The sequence below is a fragment of the Cimex lectularius genome, unplaced genomic scaffold, assembly GCF_000648675.2.
Source record: "Cimex lectularius strain Harlan isolate CLEC.00 unplaced genomic scaffold, Clec_2.1 scaffold66, whole genome shotgun sequence".
In the NCBI taxonomy this organism is placed as follows: domain Eukaryota; kingdom Metazoa; phylum Arthropoda; class Insecta; order Hemiptera; family Cimicidae; genus Cimex; species Cimex lectularius.
This window is the reverse complement of record NW_019392701.1, coordinates 905,731-923,297: the sequence shown is the minus strand read 5'-3', so window position 1 is coordinate 923,297 and position 17,567 is coordinate 905,731. Positions and strand designations below refer to the sequence as shown.

The window sequence follows — 17,567 nt, the reverse complement described above, 5'->3', positions numbered from 1 at the left end:
GTATGTTTTTTTTTTATAATGTACATATATTTATATTTCATATTTAAATACATATTATTTATTCCACTTTTTTTTAACTGTGCCATAATTATTTTGTACGTAAAAGTTAGTAAAATCAAATCATTGTGTGTATTATTAAGTGCAATTTTTTATTATTTTCTTTAAGGTATTTATGGTATAGAGAAAAAACGAAGACAAAAATTTCCTCATTTCGTTCACATTTATTAATTTTTGTGCATAAAAATTACCAATGTACACAACATTTGCAGAATAAAAAAACAATATGGATTTTATGTTTGACAATATTCTCACATTATTTAATTAAAAATCACAACTATCATATAAAAATGTTAGGTATTACAGAAACAAATTAGCCATCTACCTACTACAACACCAAGGCACAAACCAGTAGTAAAATGCAGATCCAGCCCACTGACGTTGCCACTTCTTTGTAAGGACAAATTTTTTAATGTATTGCATGTTGTATTTTGGGCATCTGCCCGTTTAAAAAAATAAATGAAAATTATGGATAATAATTCGAGATCTTACTTTTTAAAAAATGTTTATTTAAAAAGTCGTAGCTTTACCGATATACATTCGAGAAAGCGTACACAGAATCTAATCTATCTACCCTCGGTCCCTCTTTAAGTCACCTCGGGTTAAGGGGGAGAAAAATGCAATTGTGCTTAATCGACATCCGAGATAAGCCGAGTGCATATTTCTGTACAAATAGCTCTTTAACTAATTTTTAATAATATGATATATATATAACTTATATATAACTTGAATAAATAAATAGCTGGGCACACAAGTGTGTACAAGGAATATAATTTCCTGTGTTAGGTAAAGTGAAAAATATAAAGAAACACAAGTACCCAAGAAAAGGTTTAAAACATTTTTTTTATAAAAATAATTACCGGATTATCGAATAGCCCAAGAGAATGATAGAAATTGCACAATAGACCAATATTGGTCACAGTATACAAGATTGAAGATTGTAGAGGCTCCTTTCATCCTTAAGCCTTAATTCTATTAATTTATTACTTAGTTTATTTACATTGTGAATACTTAAAAAAAATTAATAATAACAATTATAATTTTATTTCAGATAAAAAGACTTCTGGTGTAGTCATGTCTCTCTGGAATGTTGCTTAAGAAACTAGAAAACTGTAGTGTAAACATTTGTTTCAATAAATTTTCTCATAAAAAATAGATTTCTTCTTCTTAAATTATTTTTTCTGCATTTATTTCTACCCTCTCCGCGGACACGTTTTTTTAAATTATCCTCATGTTTTGAAAACCGTATTATTTAAGTTTAATTTAAGGCCTTTCGTTTTAAAATGTTTTCTCTTCCTGTTTTGGACTTCGGAGGAAACATAACGACATGAGCCCCCCCCAACAATAGAATTCCCGGTACCACGTTCTTATTATTTTCCCCTGACGAGTATTTTACAAAATAAAACCTATTAAAATTTGTCACAGAATTGGAAGTCAGGCGTTATTTTTTGTCCTAAAAAAATGCTATAAAAATTATACCATTATAAAGCACGGTGCTTGATCAAAACTTAAAAAACGTTAGTGATAGGGCGCACCACCGGCGGACCCCACCATTCACAAAAAGTTAAGCTTTCTTCCGTTTTCTCTAACAGGATTAGCATTAGCGAATTCATTATAATCTTGTCCATAGTCAAAGAGGCTCGTATTAACAGTATAAACAGAAATACAGGATTAAATAACGATATTTTAACAATTAAAGTCCATGCAAAGTTATCCGAACGTCCAGTATTAACTACATCATCAGAAGGTAAGTATAAAACTACTAAAAACAATGATTTTCTAATTGGTTTACAATTTACTATTTATTTGTATGTATCCTTCATCTTTTCTAAATTATTTTTGTTTATTGATGAAATTTTTTAAAAATAATTTCTGGCCACGTTGTGTTAACCAACGTCAGAATTATGGGGTGGAGACTGGGGTAGAAGTAGACTTACACGGGCAGAGGAAAAATTAACTTCTGTTTTAAAAATTAATAACTACAGGATTGGAGGGCTTACGGGAAACAGACTCGTAAAATATTATAATCGGTCCTATTATATACCCTGGTGGGAGGTCTAGGAGAGATTTTACAATGGTGGGAGTGAAGGGTGTTGGTAAAGTACTTATCTTGGGAAGTCGGTACAAGGGGGAAAGCTTTTAAAATAAAATATTTAGGAATAATTGGAATAAGGGTTGTTACACCGTGATGATTTTAAAAACCACCCTCTATCGACTAATATTTAAACCCGATCTACTTTTATGCATTGATTTTGTATTCCGTAGAAAATGAAGTCTTTATCTTGCGAATTTGACCATTTTCCTAGGGGTAACAATGATTTTTTTAGCCAAAAGCGAAAATAAAATTATTCGATGTCAGCTGCTAAAAAATCAATCAAAAACTCATTCAGACCAAAAAGATAACAATAAAACCATGACAGTATGTGTTATGTGTTATTTATTAGAATGAATTTAATTGTCCGTGGTTTACCCCAATTAACCCGAGGAATATCAAGTTTGTGCGAATTAAGCTGATTTTCTATTCAAACCGCAAGCAACTAGGTAATGCGGGCAACTAGAATCGTATGTATGGAACGACGAAAATGGAAAATCTTTAAAAAGATTTGGGGGGGGTTCGTTTTCATTTGGAAAAGGTATACATTTGAATTTGTAAACGAATTTTGCCAACTTGGGATCCGTGGAGACTTAAAAGAAAATCCGATGGCCATTTTAAAAAGGGAAACCGAGTTCTTTTTAAAAATGGCGCTCTCTTTTTTTTACTTTCTCGACTTGACGTCCTGGCAAACAGAGATCGCTGTAGTGTGGGAGGATCCCCTTCTCCACGATGTTTACTTGCCAATCAAAATCTAGACTGTGCAGGCCACAGAGCACGTTGCAGAGTACCCAACGGTTACGGAAGGAACTCGTCGACAACTGCAGTTTTGATCGTTCGATTTCTCGGTAACTTGTTATATCTTTTTTTAAAGTTTTTACGTGATATTTTTAATTGATTAACGTGTAAAAGTACGTCGGTTGAAAACGATTTCCCTAATAAAATCGACTAAAGTAGTTCCGCGCCCGCCATTTTGTCCAGATCCGGTTCGTTGGGCACGTGGCGTAAATACACCATTCTTCCTAGATACATTTATCTATTAACAGTTTGTATTTTCTTTGCATCATATTTTACTCTTTTTTTCAATGTTAACACTTAACTGTTAGTTTAAACACTTAGACTTAAATTGACCGATTCTAAATCGACCCACGTGTCGGAGGTTAGGTTGATTGACGAAGTTGCTTGCACGTGGCAACCATTTGAAAAACCGGTGAATATATATTTTTGTAAACAATTCTACTTTTATCTCTTTCGCAATAATTATTAATAATAGCGTTTTTATTTTAGAATTATATGTGAGGAAAAAGATTCGTCCAACAATGGATGGAATGTCTTCTAATTCACCGATACAGAGTCAAGACACGAGGAAAAGCCCCCAACCGTCGACATCTTTTACAAATCCATACACAAAGAATGTGGAATCGGCGAAGCAAGACGACAAAACATATTCCTTCCTTCCTGAAAACAGGTATATTATTGATTGTATTTTTTGTTTCTATGTCAGATGTAATATTTGGTGTGTGATATACTGTGCCAGAAGAGCTATGTATGCCCCATTCTGTACATAATGCACACTGGTGAGTCCTAGTTGGTCATGAGTAGTCACTTGATTTAAACCATTGAATGTCAATTTCTCTTTCTTTTACAATAGAATCACACATTTTCTCCAACATCTTTATTTTTATGCTTTATCAAATTGGGTCTTGGTTTCGTTGTGGGGTTCATAAGTTATAATTATCAGCTTTTGTGCCAAAAAATGCAGCATTGCGTGGTAAAACAAGGCAGTAGGCAAACTTCTTAAACTTATAATAGTGAATCTTGTAATATTCCCACCTCTTTGGCCTAACTAAAGCATTTTCTTTCTAATTTTTGTTACTTTTTTTTTACATACATGGCGAGTAACTTCTATTCCCCTTCTATATTTTTATTTTATTGGGGTGTTTGGGGCAAAAACATGTAAACTTTTATTTTTTATCTAGTTAATAGCGTCCCGCAGCCAGTTAGCACTATTTCATCGTTTGGGAACATAATCAAATTACACTTTTTATATGTTTTTCTTTTCTCTGTAATAAGAATAAAAATTTGTAGTAAACTGTAAAAAAAACTAAAATAAAAATTTACAGAAGGTTACAATTATGATGAATTATAATGTGCAATGACTTCAAATCATAGGTCAGCTGGGAAGAAAAGGCGGCGGATTAGAAAGGCAGTCAGTCAAGAAACAATATACGAAGTAATGTCTTCCAGTTTACTATCAGAGGGCCAAGACTTCGAAGCAACCACTGGTCGATCAGCGCTAGTAATAAAAATTGCTAAAAAGAAAGTTGAATCAGCAAGCCACCATGGCCAGTTAGTAGCTCCCGTTCTTCATAAAAAAAGGTATTTTAATTATATTGATAAGCAATTAATGTACAATAATTAATGAATAACAATAACCCAAACTGGCCGATGCCTCCCTGGGCCCTCCCAGCGTACTCATCTGAGGTGATTTTGCAGTATTAATCAGATTGTGTAACCTGCCACACCTCAACCGATCTGTGTTCCTGGAACTTAGACCAGGTTCTGCCAGTTTTCGCGTCTATATAGACGGCTCGAACTGGTGAGCTCCCATGGCTCTGCAACATATATACATGGTGTTACTTTATGAGATTTGGCATGCACCCAAGGTGATTAGAGATGAACTATCTTGTTTGTACAGTCTCGCTGAGTGTTGTTTCGGCTATTCGTGACAGATTCTTGGTGGACCCCTCTGTCATTCTATTATTACAGAGATATCTGAGTTGGAGCGTCTCGGAAAAACGGTGGTGGTCTACTGGTTCCCCAGACATGTTGTGCTAGAGGGCAATGAACGTGCAGAAGAAACAGCAAAATCTGGGATGTCTTGCCGGCAGACAGGTTGGCCCTGTGATGCAGTACAAGCAGTAAAGAACACAATAAAAGAACGGCAGCATTGATGGGCCAGATTGTCTAAGAAGTACTTGCTTGTTAAAAGCACAATTCGAAACACAAGGAAGGGATTGTGCTCACCTGTTTGAGGATAGGCTATACTTGATTGACACATGGACACCTGATTTTGCGGGAAACCCTGTGCAGGTGTCCTGCATGTAGAGAAAAAGTTGCTCAGTGTCTTAATTTGGTTGAATAGTGTCGTGCCTTGGCCTCTTACAGGGAGCTCGTAGGCATGGCACCCGACATAAAGACAGTCCTTGGGCATGACAATGCTTTGTTAAATCTATTGTGCTGATTTTTAACATGTTCAGCACAGAAGAAACTCAGTTTGCAAATCTGACTACTAACTAAAATTATATTTTAACAAAACAAACATTGGTACAAATAAAACTATAATTATGCTAAAATTATTCTATATACTAAAACTAAATACAGTTATTGTGTATACACAAATAATTAACTTATTTTAAAAATTATAAGTACTCACCACATACATAAAGAATTCCTTTTGGAAACATGTCTAGTTATAATTGTGATGTTCCCGAAAGCAATTAATTAGGCATAAACCTGGTTGGTCAGGGCAAAAGTACAGTACATCTTGGCATATAGTTTTGGTCCTACAAACCACACGTCTTTTTCTTACCTGATGACTTTGCCCTTTTACACTTACGTACTCTGAGAAGTGTATTTTATTTAATGAGGCTTTTGGCATTATTGCTGGAGGCAGTAAAAGTGTTTTTGTGATCTCGATTTAAAAATCATGCATATCCAATTTTTTTCCTTCCATTTGATTTTTTTTTTTTTACAATATTTTTAGGGATTTAGCTCTTTCAAGATTCAATCTCTTAGAGTCTATAGTGCTGTTTAAAGGAGAGATGAGGTAGCGTGTTATATGTGTAACACCATGCCATACAGTTTATCCAGGTCTAAGGGAGTGATTTGTGTTATAGCCTGATACTTAAAAGTTGGGAAAAAACCATTCTACCACTTTATTTAACTTTATATTCAAGTATAGTTGGTAGTTATATTCAATAATTTATTATCATTTTTTGTTTTTCAATTTAGTCAACCAAATGAGAAGGCTGATGAGCATGTGAGTTCTTCTGGGAAGGCAAAATCACCACGATCAGAAAAGGCAGTAGCGGAACAAATGACAAATGAAACAATGTCTCCCGATTCACTGATGTGGAGCCAACCATTAGAAAAAAGCTCAGATCAGTTGGCACATTTAATACATACATCTGCATCAGCAAATATTACTGATTTAACATTTCATTTTATGCAACAAAATGAAAAGTATGATAAATTAACTGTTATGAACTCTAAAAGCAAATTTTTCTCATTTTTTATTTTTCAATTTAGTCAACCAAGTGAGAAGGCTGATGAGCATGTGAGTTCTGGGAAGGCAAAATCACCACCATCAGAAAAGGCAGTAGCGGTACAAATGACAAATGAAACAATGTCTCCCGATTCACCAGTGAGGAGCCAACCATTAGAAAAAAGCTCAGATCAATTGGCACCTATAAATTCATGTACAGAGAAAATGGAATTTCGATTTATGCAGCGAAGTGAAAGGTATGATAAACTAACTGTTATGAAGTCTAATACAAATTTTTCTCATTTTTTATTTTTAAATTTAGTCAAGCAGGCAAAAAGAAACCAAGAAGAGATGATGTGTCCAAGCCGACTTCAAAGTATGCGAGGACATGTGGGAAAACAAAATCTCCTCGGACTGAAAAAACAGTAGTTCCGCAAACAATGGATGAAGTTGTGTCTTCTGATCCACAAACACAGACCCAAAAGTTAGAAAAAAGTGTTAATAAATCGGTGTCATCAATAAAAATATCCACTAAGAAAATGGAATCCTTGAAGCACAATGATCAACGAGCTTCCTTCCTTCCTAAAAACAGGTATTTTCCTTTTAAAATTCGTAATTTCCATTTAAAGTTTAAATTATCCCTTATGAAGTGGCCATTTACGTATACCGAGTACTCGGCCAAGACTACTAGTACTACTTTTCTAATTTAATCAAAAATACTCCTCAATTTTGTGTTGTTTAAACAGCTACTTTTTTTTCGAAGTTTTCTGTTTTCTATAGTTTTCTAATAGCTCAAGTCAAAAGTTGCATAACTGTAAAAACTATATTAAGTTTGTTCATTTTCCTTTGTGGGATCATCTTTACCGAATAATGTTTAATAAAATGTTAAACCATTGTCTCATCTACATGTAATGTAATCGCCCTGCTCAGCTAAAAAGTAAATCGAAGCGAGTGATTTAGCAGAGTTCTTGATAGGTGTAAATTGGCCTTGAATCAGTTTTACAATTTCCTTGCTAATTTTAATTTGAATCAATTAGTTTAATTGAAATATATTTTTTCCACATTTAATCAAAAAGTAAAAAGGATGACAAGGTAGCTATTTCTAAATCTAGGGCAGCTTCAAGGTCAGCTAGTGGGGCAAAGTCGCAACAAGGTCATGAAGACTTAAAAAATAAAAGTGAATATATTTTTCTTAAGCTCTTAGACATCAGTTCACAGTGATCATTAATGTTCGATGTTTTAGATTACAATGAGAGACAGGTGGAAAGACAGTTGGTAGCTGTCCAACAAACAGCAGAAGTAATGTCTCAGGAAATGGAAAGAAACCCTCAACCATCCACATCTTTTACAAATTCATCTAAAATGAAAATGGCATCTACGAAGTACAATGACAAAATGGCTTCTTCTCTTTCTGATAGGTATTTTATTAATAATAAATATTTCTTTGAATTTCTTTCTAGAGTTTGGTAGACCATTTGGTGTAAGCACCGTATAAGAACAAATTAAATTTTAAACTTTTTATTTTATATTTATGTTCTCTTTGCCGGTTAAAAATTTGAATGTTATTTAACTCGTTTTATTGAAAAATTTAGTAAACGACTTAGATAATTTTTTTTAATCAAAAAATATCAACATCTAACATGGAATCTTTGATAAAAGAGTCAGTAGCTCTCATGTTGACTTAATATACTAATCTAGAAAATAATAAACATCAGCATCAATGAGCCAGTAATCTTCGACCCTGTAAGTACTTGTTTGGGATTCATCTTCCAATAATGTTGTTGTTACCTAAGTACCACAATTATGGCTGGTAGTGTGGATGCATGGTTGAAAGTTAAAATTTAATTGAGGCCTGGTAAGATAAAAAAATTCAAGAACTGCAAGGCAAGTTCTATTTGTACTATTCTCTGTACTATTTGTATTATTCTCTCCATATGTTGACATTCTATAAAAAATTACAAAATGACATCTTGATCCATTAGCTTATCTAATTAACTTCTTGACAGTGGTCCAAGCTAACCTTTTTTAAATGCTAATAAGCATTAGTTAGAGAAATAAACTAGTTCCAACGTGATCCCGATACTGAAACATCCCTACATAATTTTTCGTTAAACGGTAGGGAAGCGCCTACAGAAATTAACACTGACTTGCCGTGTGGTGCTCAACATATGAAGAAAATAACAAGGCACTGTATTGAAAGGTTGGGAATCAGGATATAAAAGAACACTCGACTCATCTCCATCAATTCCCCTGCTAAGCAGCACTCTTAACAACAATTCTAACTGTTCACCACACGTTCAAGAAGAAGAATCAAACAGGATGCAATGTTTTAATGAGAGTCATTTACTGTCATGAGTAAATACAATAATTTAGCCTATTTTTTGAGAAATTCGGTAGTTGCCGATAATTTTGGTTTGTCAGAAATGTTTTTCTATTTCACCATCTCCACTGAGTCAAAATGCCAAAACAAAAAAATAACTTATTCGACTGTATAAAAGTTTTTTTTTTTTAATGTGCTTTTGAATTTTGTTTCTGTGCAAAGATATTTGCATTGGGTTATCATAAATGGGATTTAAATATAAAGATAATTGTTTAAATATTGGTCTTTTTTTATGTAAGTCTTGAGTTATTGCACTGTCTCACTTCTCAATTTAATTGTTTTTTTCTTTATTTCAGTAAATTTGTACATAACAAACTAAAAATCCAGAATTCCTCTATAAATGACGAACAACTTCATGGTGAATTTTATGAGAAAAATGACAGAACAGCTTCGCCACCCTTGGATCATGTATATTTATTTTTTATAATTAAAGTAACTTTAATGTATAATTATGAATGTTTTTACAGGTAGATATTTCCAATCATTTTAATTACTATATCTCTATGTTGGAGCAGAAAGTGGATATGTTAAATGTATATTCAAATAGGATTTGCCCTCACAGTATGTAGATATGATTTATTTTATACACTTGCAATAACAATGCATATTATAAAGTGATAATTGTTTTTGTTAATGAAATAAATTTAAAATTAAAATAAGAGAGCTTTATTATGCTTAAAAAAATTTTATTCAGTCATAAAATAAGTCCATAATGTTTTTTAATGGTAAATTCAATGAAAAATTCAGGTTCGTGTAAACAAAACATTAACCAGCTTGCTCCACTGTATGATGCCTTCGAACGTATAATTTTGTCCACTCAGAACTTTTCAGCTTTTTGAGCAATAAGCTATTTCATGTAGGTTTTTGATGGCCACATTGGTTAAGTGTATTGGTGTTGACACGGTGCTCACTGTAAGATATCGGGTTTGAAAAATGACGTTTTTCAAAAACGCTTACTCTTAGGGGTCATATAACCTCATAGTTAAAATACCCGTGTAGAAACAAAAAAAAAAGTGTTTTCTGCCTGTATTCCTTAAGTGAAGTAGTGTTTCCCATTAATATTGTTTAATATGTAACAATATTATATAAACATAAGAAGGACAAGTAAAATTACTTGTTAAAAAATGTTATGGACTTATTTTACAAACAAATACTATTTCATTAAGAAATATATTTTATTCAAAATTTTGTTTTCAGACAATGATTCAAAAAATGATAATGATAAAATAAGCCCTGATAATTTTTCGAAGAATAACTGCAGATCAAGAAATTGTCCTAACAAGCAGGCGGTAAGCTATGTATTATTACTGAATTATACTATTTCATTAGTTTTTATTTTTATTTTTTATAGTAAGATTAAGTAGAATTTTAAGTTATTGGGTTATTCATATAAATAATTTAGAAACAGTTAAGGTAAATATAAATAATTCATATTTTATTATTACTCAGTGTGTTTCATCTCTCTCTCTCTCTCTCTCTCTCTCTCTCTCCCCTCTATCTCTCCCTCCCTCCCTCCCCTCTCTCTCACTCTCACGCTCTCTCTCTCACACACACACACCACACAGTTGGAAGTTTTTGTAGATCTAGCAATTTCTTTTATAAAGAGAACATTGAGAAGGATGGTGTGGCTGGAAACAGAAGGGGTTTCCTTTGACGATAGTTGGCTTCGTCATTACAAATAGGGCTTCCAAGGGTAGCCGAACATAGGTGAATTCAGCGATTTCTGCCCGCCCTGGCGAACCCTAGGCCAGTAGAGTGGCGTGGCATGGCACGACCCCAGCTTCTAGAAGTCTGGCAACTTTTCTAGCGCGGCTTCGTGCCGCCCTACTAGCCTAGTGTGTGGGGTTACATCCATTTCAATGTATTTTTCTTGGGGTCAGACCTGTGCCGCTCTGCCCCACCGACCTAGTCTGCGCCCGCCTTATAAGTGAGGCAGTGATGCGATGAAGGTTTATGGTAAATGGGACTTTGTGGTGTTTATAGAAATGATAAAGGTGTGATGAGTATGTTGTTTAATCTCTTTAAAATATCTTACTCAGTTTGTTGTTTTCATTGATCTGGACTTCAAGCATTAAATGCTCGTCATCAGTGTTTAGTTAGAAAAGTGTTTGTAACTCCATCTTCCTGATGATGTGAACAAACTGTGAGTAAGAACTATCTTTTAAAGAGATTTGTGGTGTTTAGTTTGATTTGCTAGTTTATGAACCGTGTGTGCTGCCTGGAGGGTTTAATGGAGCTATAACGGGATGTCACAATTTAAAATTACTTTATTTTTATAAGTTTTTTAATTAAATAATTATTAATTATTTTAGATTAGCGACCTGAAGAAGGATTTTTGGAAATATTTAGATCAAATAAAAAAATTCATGAAAAAGGAAAAATTATCTCATAACCAACAAAAGGCTTTAAAGAATAAATTATCAACCATAGTTAGACGCATGAATAAGGAGTCTGATGCGCCTAGAAAAAGGAAACGCAACACCTCTCCCAATACTGCTTGTAAAAAAGTGAAAATCAGTGAAAATACATATCAATTATCTCCTCCTGCACATGAGCCAAATATCACTATCGAAAGCATCTTGAAGGCGCTTATAGAGTCAGTGCGCACTGAAGATTATATAACTCTGGCTAAGATAATTGTATGGGCGAATAATTCATCTGAAAGAAAATTAATTGGGAAAAAGTTATTTTATTCTGTTAAATATAATGAGGAGAGCATACTTCACATTTTAGAAAATATAATACAATATATAGAGAAGAGTATGGTTTTTAAATCAATATTAAAATGTTAAAAAAATTAATATTGAGTTTTCCTCTAGGTACACAAAAACGAGACGATATTAAACTGATAACACAAGTTTGTGTTGACTTCATATTATATTTTGCTACTTTGACAAAGTGGAATGAAGCATTCAAATTAATTGCACTGTTAAAAGAAAAGCGTATAAACCCGATTACTTTTAAGGTAAGGTACAATTTTAATATAGAAAATTTTTCCACTTTTCTAGGTCAATAGAGAGCACAGGGCTAAAGTCTGTTCAATGTGCATATTTATTATATAAGACATTGAGCAAGTCTACGAGATAGAAAATTCAAATTATTTTTTCTTTTCTTTTTTTTCCTTTAATGTACCTAAAGATTTTTGTAATAGGTGGACAAAAGCCCTCTCTTGAGAAATGACCACTTATGGGAAGTTTTGACTATATTTCATTATTAATGTGTAAACCTTTCTATTTCAGCCCATTGTACACAATACTAGTTGTATATATGTAGCTTCTTTATGTTCGCAAACTATGTTCTTCAACGGTTACTATAGCTCGGCTACAAACATCATGTTATGTAAGTTGTTTATATTTCGTATATTTAAGAATCATTTTGAAATAGAAATAAAAATGAACTAAATCATCCACTACTTTAAAAAAAATTGAATCAGATATGTAGCGTTACCCTATGTTAACTAACTTATCCCTACATCATTTAACCTAACCCATATGCACATCCCAGTACCATCAAAACTCACTAGAGTAGTACATCAGTAAGGTTCATTCTTCCTTTAATATTTCATGAAAAACAGCCCGATCACAATATAACTTTTAACTGTTCAGCGTTAATAATCTGTCTGTAAGTGTATTTTTAAAAATTGCCTGAATTTATGTTCCTGTTTTTTTTTATTTATGTTTTATATTTTATATATATAATTATACAAAAATTTTATTATATTTTTATTTTAGTTTATTTATTTTTTAATTTAATTTATTTTATTTTTATTTTTTTAATACGAAGAATTTGCCTAGGCATTTTTTTAAAATTTTGTATTACCAATTGTCACATGATGAATATTTTGTAAAAAAATCTGCCCTTAATTATTGTCAATGAAAAACAAATTTGCTCAGGGACTAGATTTTATTAAAATAATATTAAAATAAAATTTAAAAAACCGCTCAAGAAAACCTATAGTTTTTGTCCTTTGAAAAAATTCAAAATACTGGTTAGGGATAGTGACTCACAGACACCCACCATCAACTTCAACACGATCATTACAGCCTTGTTCTTGAATGATGCACGAAACCCTTCCTCTTTCTTCTTATATACACGTAAAACAATGCACCTCTTGTAGAAAACCCCCATTTTTGAAACTATTTGTAAAGTGTTATTATTCAATTTGACCTTTTGGAGATTTTTTACAATTAAAAAAAAATTAATAAAGATTTTTTCTGTATCAGGAGTCTTTACTAATCAGTCCCAAACGAATGTGTTAATGTAATGTAACCCTCACTGCGTAATCCTGTCCCTAACCCTACCTTATGTAAAGACTTTCCAGTTACACAAATTGATGAAGTTCCTTAAAAAATAAATAAATAAAATTAATTAAAAAATGAAAATCTCACTTAAAAAAGTGACCATGTTAAAAACTATTTGGCAGTTGCTTTTTTTTACACTGTCACATTAAAATTTAATTGTGTACTAAGAAAGTTTCAGATTTGTTTTTTTAAATAGAAAATTAACCAGCTTTTATTATGGATTTGTAAATATTTTGTAGGGGATTGACTCTTCAATCCTTTTTAAAATGTTATAAAACAAAAACAAAATGTTGGACAATCTAATACCAAACAAAACCTCAAACTCCCAAACTGTTTTGGATATCTCTTGATAGTATGGTAATTTTCATAAGTCAAAAATACTTGAGGGCAGATATAATTATTTTACCAGTTTCAACAGTAGTATAGATTTTATGTTTTCATATCCACACTACTCATAACAACAAGAAATATTGACATGAAGATCATTTTTATGCTTAACTTATGAATTTATTAGTATTAGGTGAAAGTTGACACTAAACTTAAGCACACCAGCCATGCTGTTTAGGTTAATATAATTTTTATTAATTATACTTTTAATCTAAGTTCTTGGTGTTGAGACGAAAATGCAAGTGTCACAATCGGGATTTGAACCCATGACCTTCGGTTGAATTCGCCGCTTCTCTAACCTCTTGAGCTAACATGACTTCAATCCACTCGAACACCAACTCCTCTTAACTCAACTTAACATACTCTAGAGGGGGCCGCGGTAGCGAGTGGTTAAGGTGTCAGACTCTTGGGTAGTAGACCCGCGGTCGTGGGTTCGATCCCCACCGTCGTCTCTGGACTTTTTCTGACGCCTAAGGGGACCGGTGGCCGCAATTGAAAGAAATTGACACGGCACTCATCATTGGAAGGGGCGGGATCGGATTTCAGCGACCCTGAATTTGGCCCCAACCCCCTTCAAAAATGAGTTTCTTCTATAGAAGAACACCGGTACAACGGGGGTTAAGTTCACATTTGTGTTGCGAGCCCCCCCTCCCAAAAAAAAGAAAAAAATATGGAGCCAGGGATAAAGTACAATAAGCTGTATAGCTCAGCTGCAGTGCTCAGGAGGGAACTCCTCCAGTCCCTGGTATTTAAAAAAAAAAATACATATTCTAATTCTAACATAAGGGAACTTTTTTGCTATATTTGGTTATCCCGCTCGTGAGACTGGCTTTTTCATCTCAACCTTAGATTAAGTTTAATTAATTAATATAGTCAATTATGACTAATAAATGTATATATAGAATAGTTTATAATGTTCTGAATGATTGATGTCTATTTTCAGCTAACAACTTAATTTTGGCTGATAAAACCAAATGGCTTATTGACGGTGAAGACGATGATTTTTGCATCACATACAACACTGTGATGTTTTTAATGGATAATTTTTTTCATCTTCGGCTGCCCGATTTGATAATCAGATTATTTGATAAAATACTCAAAGCTCAAAGCACACTTTATTCGCCAATTGGTACGTACATTTTATTGTTATTATGATATAGTGCGCGCGCGCGCGTGTGTGTGTGTGTGTAATTTAATAATTTAAAAAATGGAAGAAGAGATAATTGTTGTTGATTTTTGTTTTATTTTGGTTTGATTTACTTTACTTTATCTTCACTTATATTATTATTTAGATTATGGTTTTACATTGATATGAAGTGTAAAAGAATTGACTAATTGTTTAAAAAGGAATAATATGATTTATGTACAATTGTAAATTAGCCCTAAAGTCATTATTAGTTTGATATTATTATTCTGTCAATGAAACTTTAACTGTAATGTAATGCTATTAGTTTAAAAGAGAATTATTTTATTTAATTATAAAATAAAAGAAATTTAATAGGTCGCAAGGTCAACTCACCCACAACGGTTTGCACAACCAGTGGTAATGCATGTCTACTTTTGTAAATCAATCATAACAACATTATGTAACAAGGTTGTAAATAAAGACACACACACACACACACATATATATATATATATACATACATACACACACACACATTTCTTGAATCAATGACGCTATTAAAAGAAAATAATAATGTGTTTAATATTTTTTAGTATTGTTTCAAACATTTACTTTTATTTGTAAAAAAATTATACAGGGTACCTCAGACCCAGTTCCACTTTAAAATTTCAAATATGACCCTACACATTATTTTAAAGGATTTTTTTACATTGAAAACAGTGGTGCAATCGGATTTTAAATTGGTCAAAAAATGATGAAGTTATGGCAAAAAGGCGATGTAATTTCGACGAGGAGCTGAATATTTTACTGAAAGTTTGCTAAAATCTGAATTCCTCTCTCGGAAATGTAGGAAGGGTTGTAGTTTCCCCCCTCTTTTTCTTCACAAAATAAAATTAGACGTACTTTGGACTCAGATTTTTAAATTGTTTTGCTCTCATCTTGTCCAGGGATTTTGGGACTGTTTATTACCGGTGTCTAATCTTGCACAAATGTCGATTTGGGAGGCTGAGGAAATGTTCTTCAATACATACTATGGACTGATGAATCCAAGTGCACCTCTAATGGTATACTAAATTGTTCGAGTTTTCAAAAGTGGGCAGAGGAAAATCTGAGAATTTTGTCAACGTTAGGTGTGGACTTGTCAGATACTGTCCAATAAATTAATTGGATCTTATTTCTACGAAAATACTTTAAATGGTGCTCAGTACCTCACTTTTTTGAAGGAGCTTTTACTATCACTATTAGAGATGATGTTCCTCAGCAACAACGATAAAGAAGATTCTCCAGCTTAATGGATGCCCCACACAATTCTTTGCAGGTGAGAAGTTTTTTGAATCATCACTTCCGGGATACACGGATGGCCCAATCGGTTGTCTCTCAGTCCCCTGATTTAACTCCACTTGACTTTTTTTTTGTGGGGCCATTTAAAAAACATTGTCTACGCCAATCATAACCCAGCAACCTCAGTGAAGAACTGCGGCAAAGGATAGAAAATGCTTGTCAGTCCATCTCCCCTGTCTCTATCGCTCTGAGCACTGGTGAAGATTTGTTAAAAATAGCAAATCATGGTATCTTTACTCAGGGCAGGCAGTTCGAACATGAAATATGATTAATTAATTAATTAATAATAAATAGCAAACCAAATTTTTTTTATAACTTTTTGTCATCTTTTGACCAATTTAAAATCTAATTGCACCATTGTTTTCAGCATAAAAAAATCCCTTAAAATGATCTGTTAGGATGTATAGAGTCGTGTTTGAAATGTTGAAGTTGAACTAGGTCTGAGGGTACCCTGTTTAATTTTTCCCCCAAAAAAGGTAAAAATTTGAAACAAGGCTAAAAAATATTAAACACATTAAATATTTTGTTTTTTGATAGTCATTGGTCCAAGAGAAATTCATCCGGGCCATCTAAAAAGAACTTTTTTATCATGCAAGTAAAGAAAATGTTAAAATGATTAACCATATTTTCAGATGTTTCTAAATATTTTGGACCACTGTTATTATTGATGTTTGAAAATCTTAACAAGTATAAACACAAAGCGCTTGAATTGTTTTTGACAGTATATAAACTAGATGAGAGTTTTATTTTACCTGGCACAACTTACCGAGTGTTAGTTATAATCGCAATGAATGCTAAAATGTACCAAGTCGTAAGCGACCTTGTAGATTGTGCCACAGAAGCTTACGTATACTCAATCAAAGAGGTACATTCTACTTTTTATTTTATTATGATTATGAAAAAATTGTTTAATAACAATCAAAACGAGTTACAACACTTTGTTTGCATTTAGGCTGAGTCGAACACAATTTCATTAAGTACATGTTTCTTGCATGAAGAAATGGAAGCATATATTTATGTATGGTGCTCTTGGTTTTTATCCGGTAAAAATAATTCAACGAAAAAGAAACACAAGGCATTATGTGTTCAATTAAAAGTAAGTGTCGAATTACTTTAATGTGGAATTAGCTTTGCAGTTTTACATTTTTTTTGTAATTAATTAAACCATTTCAGCAAATGCATAATTGTGATTACAAAGATACGCAAGACCAAATTATTCCGGACATACTCAAATCAGCTAATCCTTTGCTTAGTGCAGCGATCTTGAGGATAAAATCGATCCTTCATAATTTGACTAATATGGAAATTACACCGAATATAAAAGTTCGCAGAAATAAGATTTTCTTAAGTTGTAAATTGAGTGCATGTTTGTTATCGTCTGTAAAGCGAGTAAGTAGGCATTAATGAATTTAAATTTGAATCTTTATTTAATTTTTAATTATGATTTTATTATTTTTTAGATATTAAACATTCATTGATCTTGAGATTGTAATTAGTCTGTTATGCAGTGTAATTAATATTACAATGTATATTAATTTCAAAGGAAATACTTTTTAAAAATATTTGATGTATATATTTTTGTTTTTTTATTTTATATGCTAAACTTAGTTGTAAGG

At 32.6% G+C, this 17,567-nt stretch overlaps 1 protein-coding gene across 1 annotated transcript; it reads left to right on the top strand.

Annotated features, from left to right (window-relative positions):
- Positions 1-2,837: 2,837 nt before the first annotated feature.
- LOC106668952 lies at positions 2,838-17,567 on the top strand. Its single transcript, XM_024226152.1, has 19 exons — positions 2,838-2,997; positions 3,437-3,617; positions 4,322-4,528; positions 6,164-6,394; positions 6,461-6,673; positions 6,739-7,008; positions 7,493-7,593; positions 7,660-7,834; positions 9,093-9,204; positions 9,264-9,357; positions 9,994-10,085; positions 11,109-11,556; positions 11,616-11,761; positions 12,036-12,135; positions 14,428-14,613; positions 16,584-16,816; positions 16,904-17,047; positions 17,125-17,340; positions 17,412-17,567. The coding sequence occupies exons 2-19, from the start codon at positions 3,469-3,471 to the stop codon at positions 17,427-17,429; spliced, it is 3,135 nt and encodes a 1,044-aa protein (XP_024081920.1). The 5' UTR covers positions 2,838-2,997; positions 3,437-3,468; the 3' UTR covers positions 17,430-17,567.

What these genes read in the sequence shown, in the direction of transcription:
- LOC106668952 (XM_024226152.1), top strand. Translation starts at nt 3,469, where the DNA reads ATGGATGGAATGTCTTCTAATTCACCGATACAGAGTCAAGACACGAGG. An exon ending in AAATAGGATTTGCCCTCACA is followed by an intron (nt 9,358 to 9,993) that starts GTATGTAGATAT and finishes TTTTGTTTTCAG; the next exon opens with ACAATGATTCAAAAAATGAT. An exon ending in TAAACCCGATTACTTTTAAG is followed by an intron (nt 11,762 to 12,035) that starts GTAAGGTACAAT and finishes TTTCTATTTCAG; the next exon opens with CCCATTGTACACAATACTAG.